The sequence below is a fragment of the Psammomys obesus genome, unplaced genomic scaffold (genome assembly GCF_907164565.1).
Source record: "Psammomys obesus unplaced genomic scaffold, mPsaObe1.curated_primary_1811, whole genome shotgun sequence".
NCBI classification, from domain to species: Eukaryota; Metazoa; Chordata; class Mammalia; order Rodentia; family Muridae; genus Psammomys; species Psammomys obesus.
In genome coordinates this window covers 19,431,073-19,437,768 of record NW_026592510.1, presented here as the reverse complement: position 1 = coordinate 19,437,768, position 6,696 = coordinate 19,431,073, and the positions used below count along the sequence as shown (strand labels likewise).

The window sequence follows — 6,696 nt, the reverse complement described above, 5'->3', positions numbered from 1 at the left end:
AGAAGAAGAAGAAGAAGAAGAAGAAGAAGAAGAAGAAGAAGAAGAAGGAAGAGAAGAAGAAGAAAGAAGGGAGGAGGAGGAGGAGGAGGAGGAGGAGGAGGAGGAGGAGGAGGAGAAACAAAGAAAACCAAAGTCCAGCAAGGCAGTGGTGGTGCCACCTTTAATCCTAGCACTTGGGAGGCACAGACTGACAGATATCTGTTAGTTCAAGGCTAATCCAGTCTAAGCTGCAAAATCAACAAGAGCTACACAGTAGGGCTGTGTATTAAAAAAATAAAATAAAATAAATTGTGTATTTTAAGAAGTTACAAATACAGTTGATCCAAATTTCATTAAAATATGTTATGAATCTGACTTTCAAGTTGTCTTAGTCACTGTTCTTTTGCTGTGCAGAGGCACCATGACCAAGGCAACTGTTATAAAAGATAGCATTCAATTGTGCATTTGTTTTCAGTTTCAGAGGGTTAATCCGTTATTATCATAGCGGGGTTATGGCAGGAGCTTGGCGGCCCTCGTGGCTTTGGAGCAGTAGCTGAGAGCTACCACCGCTGAGTAGAGAGGCAAAGAAACTGGGCCTGCAAGAGCTTTTGAAACTTTAAAGTCTAGCCCTAGAGACACACTTCCTAATTCTTCTAATGCAATCATCCACTCCCTGGTGACTAAGCATTCAAATGTGTGAGTCTAGGGAGGTCATTCTTTTGTTTTGTTTTTGTTTTTCAAGACAGGGTTTCTCTGTGTAACCTTGGCTGTTCTGGAACTCACTGTAGACCAGGTTGGCCTTGAACTAAAGAGATCCATCTGCCTCTGCCTCCTGAATGTTGGGATTATAGGGGTGCATCACCACCACCTAGCTTTGAGGTCAGTCATTCTTATTCAAACCACCACAACACTGTCATATGTATGTACATATACACATACATACATACATATATAATATGTGTATATATATATATAAATTTCCTGTGATATGAACCAAATTCAGGTGTCCTAGTATCTGTTGAGGGAAATAAGAATAGGTAACCATACTTCTTTAACATAAAAGTTATTTGAGCTGCACTGGACACCACCCAGTAGTTAGAACATGCACTGCTTTTGCAAAAGACCTGAGTTCAGTTCTCAGAACTTGTATGAGCTCACAACTGCCTGGATCTCCAGCTTCAGAGGACCTGATGACTCTGCCAGCCACAGACACTCACTTGCACACAGCTACACACATAAAGATATACACATATACCTAATTTGCCAGCCCAGACACGGGCTCAGAGGGACCCACATGGACTGGCTTTACCAACAGGCTCTGTGTGTCATTTGTCCGCATTCCATTATTTTCCACTCTAGGGGCATGAAACCCTTTTCTTCACCCAGCCAGGTGCTGTGCAGCTGTCATCTCACCCACAAAGAGACAGAGGAAAGGACCTAGAGTTTGAGAGTAGCCTGAGCTGCAGAGTAAAAGCTTGTCTCAAAACAAAAGACAAAAACCGTGAGTGAAAACAACAAACCCTCCAAAGTCCTTTTCCTTTGTCCTCTCCTTTTTCTAAACGTTTGCTGTTGTCTAGTGAAGATTTGTATCAGCTGGCAATCTGAGTAACCCTTTGGAAATGACTCTTCCCCTGGGTTCCCCCTGTGTGTGTGTGTGTGTGGGGGGGCATTCACACCAGCCAGCCTCCAGGTTTTTTGTCTTAATGCTTTTCCTTTCATTGTAGGAGTCTGTTCCAGCTAAGAACTCACAGGGCTGAAGGAAGATTTATCATCTGTCTCAACCCCTGTACCGTTTTCAATTGTTACTGTGTTTTCACTGAGTCAGTCTTCACTGCCCAAATTTTGTAACTTTGAACCACAAAAGATATTTACGTAGTACAATAAAATACTATGTTTTTTATATCAAGGTTTCTTGGACTTTTGTGTCTGCTCTCAAAAGCTATAATCTGTAGCTTCAGACTCTTCTGCCTCAGCCTCCCAAGTTCTGGGAACACAGCCTCATGCCGCCACATCTGACCTAACTTCGGGAGTTTATATAGAAAAAGGATGTTCAGTTTTATAAACTGCCAAGAGCCTTGAATTGGTCTGCCCCACATTTTTGCAGGGATGGGTGAGGGAACCTGCCCTTCACATCCAAGTAATCAATTTGGTCAGCTTACTGGTATTAGAGGTTCTGATTGCCGGGTAGTGTTATCTCCTTATCTCTCTGTTTGTTTATTTTTGGGATAGGCTCTTACCATGTAGCCTTGGCTGTTCAGGTGTAGGGCAGACTGGCCTTGAACTGACAGCTCTCCACCTGAGTGCTAGGATTAAAGGTGGACACCACCCAGTCTGGCCTGCTTTTTTTCTATTTTTTAAAACTGGAATGCTTATTTTCTTAGTATTAAAGTTGTTCTTAGATTGTTCATTGAAGATAGACTGTTTTTTCCTTCAGTAGTTCCCAGTTTACCGTTACTGTGACCTTTCTTCCTGAAGAAACAGCTCTTCAGAGGAGGGTCTCCTTCCCTGCCTTTGGAGGTCCTATGAATGCCTAAAGTGCAATTCAGAAGGGGAAATGGAGATATTTTGGATAATTCTTGTGTTTAAAAGCACCAAGCTTGACGAACATATAGAATATATATATTCTGTCTTTCAACTCTAGATTTGCAAAAGAAATGGTAATCAAGAACGCTCAGTAAAGTGTCTCTTGAAGCAAATGCATTGCACACTATTATGAGTGTGAAAAAATAACAAGTCACATGGCCTACACATCTGAGTATCTGCAAGCACTCCCTCTGCTTCCCCCATCTTTGACAGATTCTGATTTGATTATGAGAGGACGACAAAACTCCAGGTTGTCTCCATTTTAGGACCAGGCCTGACTTTAAATAAAAGTCCTCAGTCCTAGGGACTAGGCTGTAGGTCACCAGCTCCAGAAACAGACCATAAAACCCCCAGCCCAAGTTTGGAGATAACCACAGGAATGGGAAGATATCTTATCTTGGAATGGGGCATCTATGCTGGGAAGCCTTATCTCATTCTGTAGTAAAACATTCATGGCACAGGAATGCGGCCCACCGGCCACCTGGATGCAAACCAGTCAGGAGTTGTCACTGTAACTTCTCTGGCACCCACCGATGAGGTTTTAGATTACCTAACTCTTGCTAGAATTCCCCTAGTTTCCTATAAAAAGGCCTGCATACCTTTGCTGGGGTCCATTGCCACATACGTGTGTGTTTGTGTGTGTGTGTGTGTGTGTGTGTGTGTGTGTGTGTGGTCTGACCCTTGCATTTGGGTTTCTAGCTTTGAGAAATACTTTTGTGTGTGGTGATCTCTGTGAAGAACTCTCAGACTTAACAATTTCTAGATAAAACAGAGACAGAACCCAGAAGAGCAAGCAAAAGAAGCCACTGACGGCTACCAAGCTGCAATGGAAAAGGACCAGAATTTTCTCTTCTATATCTATACAAATACACAGTAAGTATCCATAGACATGCATGTCAACAGCAGCATGAAAATGGAGCTTTCTGGGTGTGGTGGTGCATGCCATTAATTTCAGCACTTGGGCGGTAGAGGCATGCAAATCTCTGTGAGTTCAAGGATACTTTGGTCTAAATAACAAGCTTAGATAAGCCAGGACTGTCAGCTAGCCTTGAATCCACACCCTGCCTATTTTACTTCTTAAAAATCTTGGCTGGGTTTGGTGGTGCATGCCTGTAATCCCAGCACTCAGGGAGGCAGAGGCAGGCAGATGAGTGCAGGACAGTCAAGGCTACACAGAGAAACCCAGTCTTGAAAAACCAAAACCAACCAACCAAACAAACAACAAACAAACAAACAAACAAACATTTATCTTAAACTGGGTGTGGTGACCACACCTCCTTAGATCCCAGCACTCTCATTTCCAGGCTTGGTTTATCACTCAAGGTGAAGAAACTGAAAACTATCATTCTAACAAATCAACTATTTTGAATTAAAGGCACCTGGGGAGCAGCAGTAAAACCAGGTGTGTTTAGTGTATGCCTCTAATCCCAACACAGGGAAGGCTGAGGCCAGTCTGGCATACACAGCGAGACCCTACCCCACCACCACCTTAGAAAAAGAAAGAAAAAAGAAACAACCCACCTAAACCATTGCCCCACAGAATGAGTATGTCAACCATGGTTAAGTTACTATCTTTTCAGTTTCTTAGGTCTTTGTAGCTCAGCATCTGACTCTGGGGAATGTAGCTATGCTGCGCCATGCCCACCTCACACTTTCAGTACTTCCAGGCAATTTGCTAAGCAGTTCGCATACGCCAGTTATTCAAGGAAGCAGGAGCCACATTCAAATTCTGTTTAATCTAGGGCTAGCATGAGCTCATATTCACAGTCGTTTGAACTTTTCTAAAGACTTCTGTTCGACTGTTTACTGTGTCAGCCTCCCTCGGGGCCCGGCGTTACAGCCACTTGCCATAATTACCCGGCACCTTGCGCTGTGCTTTGTTTCCTACAAAGAACGAAGGCCGTCCTGAAGGTACTGAGTTATCTCAATTGATCACAGTAAATGCTTGTGTTAGTGGACTAGAGGTCAAGGAAATGAAACTTCACCAATAAGGTCTCCTTGGTACCAATATAGAGAACATTTTTAACGTCAGCTAAACATTCTCAAAGCTACATACAAGTAAGGGGAAAAAAAAGTGGCTGCAAAGGCTGGGCAGAATCTTATGCAAATTTGTGGTGGGAAAATAGAACAACTGAAATCATTTTGTGAGCAACGCTTATTTCAGCACAGCCCCGTGTGAAAAAGCTGAGAAGGAGGCAATCAGAGGCAGGGCCAAGGGTGGGGGCGGGGCCAAAGGGCAAGGGCGGGGTCTCAACCGCGGGGAATGGACCAGGGACGCGGCGGGCACAAGGATACGGGGCGGGCCGAGGGATCTGGGCGGGGCCGCAGCGGCGGGGGCGGGGCTGCCGCGGAGCGGGGGGAGCTACGGAAAGCGAGCAGGCCGGTCTCCCGGGCCGGAGACGCCTGCGTTCGCCGCGGTTGTCGCAGTTCCGGCCGAACGGCCGCTCCGCGGGGCAAGCAGGTGGTAGCGGTGGGTGTCCCGCCGGCCCGGCTCCCACGGGCTCCCCGGCTGGCCCGGGCCGGCCGCCGCACTCACGGCGGCGCTGCCTCAGGAGCGGAAGGAGCTGCCGCCCGCTTCCCCCGAGGTCGGCGTCATGAGGAGCCTGCCGTTCTTCTGCCGCGGCGAGGTGGTGCGTGGCTTCGGCCGCGGCTCCAAGCAGCTGGGCATCCCCACCGGTGAGCGCGCCCCGGGGCCGGGGGCCGGGGCAGGCGACCCGGTGGCCGCTCCCTTGCCGCTGGCGACGGGCTGCGGAGCCCGGTGCGGGGAGGTCCTGCAGGTCGGGTCGGCCGAACCCTCAAGCTGTCGGAAGTTCTACTTAGATGTCACTGTGTGGTGATCGGAGACAACACGGGCAGTTCTGTGGGAGCCCGCGTTTATTTGGCCTGGCTGCGCGCGTTTTAGTAATCAAGACTTGATTGACCGTTCTTAAAAATGTTACCTCGGCTGCCCCTTGACCTATTGAAACAGTCTTTGAACTTGGGGTTTGGGGTTGTGGGTTTTGAAAATAAGGATCTTTTAAAAGTGACTCGGCCTGCTTAGAAACGTTAGCAGGAAAGAGCAAAAACAAAAGACTGGTTTGTTTTAATTCCAGCAGACCGGGTCTCGCTCGGTTTTTCCAGCTGCCGCCTACTTCCTGAGCTCTTGGCGAGCTCCTGTAGCCTCCGGAGTGGGGAGTAATCTACGGTGAACCTCCCCCGCTTTTAATTCTGTGTTTTTACTTTTGGACATTTTTGTGTGGCTTTTTTGAGAGATATATACACTTGCCCTGTGCCTCATTCATAACCCGTGCTGTCGTAAGAGAAGAAATCAAAGCCAGAATATGGAGGGTTGGATTGATCCCGGGAGTTGGAGTGTAAAGATTCAGGATAACCTTTTAATGTGATTTTAGCCGTTAATTAATATGAAACGTGTAACACTGAATATCTCTTTATTTCTTTTTAGCCAATTTTCCTGAACAAGTAGTAGACAATCTTCCAGCTGATGTGTCCACTGGCATTTACTACGGTTGGGCCAGTGTTGGCAGTGGAGACGTCCATAAGATGGTCGTGAGCATAGGATGGAACCCATATTACAAGAATGTGAAAAAGTCCATGGTAAGAGTCACATTTTGCTCTAGTACATGTACGCAGAACTCCTCAGCATACTTAACATTTCAAGGTAAAGTATTGCCAGACATGGTGGTTCTGCTGAGCCTGGGTGACTGAGTGGTGTCACACACCTTTAATTCTAGCCCTTGGGAGGTGGAGATAAGTGGATCTCTGAGTTCCAGACTAGTTTATAGTTTCCAGGACAGCCAAGACTGCATAGAGAGACTCTGTCACAAAACAAAAAGAGCAGCCTGGACTGTATGCTATTTCTACTTTCTACATCTCTACTTTCTTGCTTCCCTTTACCAAAAGCATCTATTTATTTGAATAGAGTATTCCCCCCCCCCATGTTTTTGCTCTTATTTTGTTTCCTTTGAATAAAGTGAGTGTCCTCATAGAGGGTATGGTATATAGTTGGACCAGGTTTTTGTAATAATTTTCTGCTAACCTCTCTGCTTTTTGATTGACATTTTCTTAAAACACCAGCTGCTAGCTGGGTGCTTTTTTTTTTTTTTTTTTTTTTTTTTTTTTTTTTTTTTTTTTTTT

The 6,696-nt window shown here is 45.9% G+C and overlaps 1 protein-coding gene across 1 annotated transcript in view; it reads left to right on the top strand.

The window, feature by feature from the left end:
- The first annotated feature begins 4,915 nt into the window (after positions 1-4,915).
- Rfk (riboflavin kinase) overlaps positions 4,916-6,696 on the top strand; it is a 9,378-nt gene continuing 7,597 nt past the window's right edge. The window contains exons 1-2 of the mRNA XM_055614128.1: positions 4,916-5,238; positions 6,005-6,156. Coding sequence (XP_055470103.1) covers positions 5,157-5,238; positions 6,005-6,156 — 234 coding nt within the window. The 5' untranslated portion in view covers positions 4,916-5,156. The remainder of the gene's footprint in view (positions 5,239-6,004; positions 6,157-6,696) is intronic.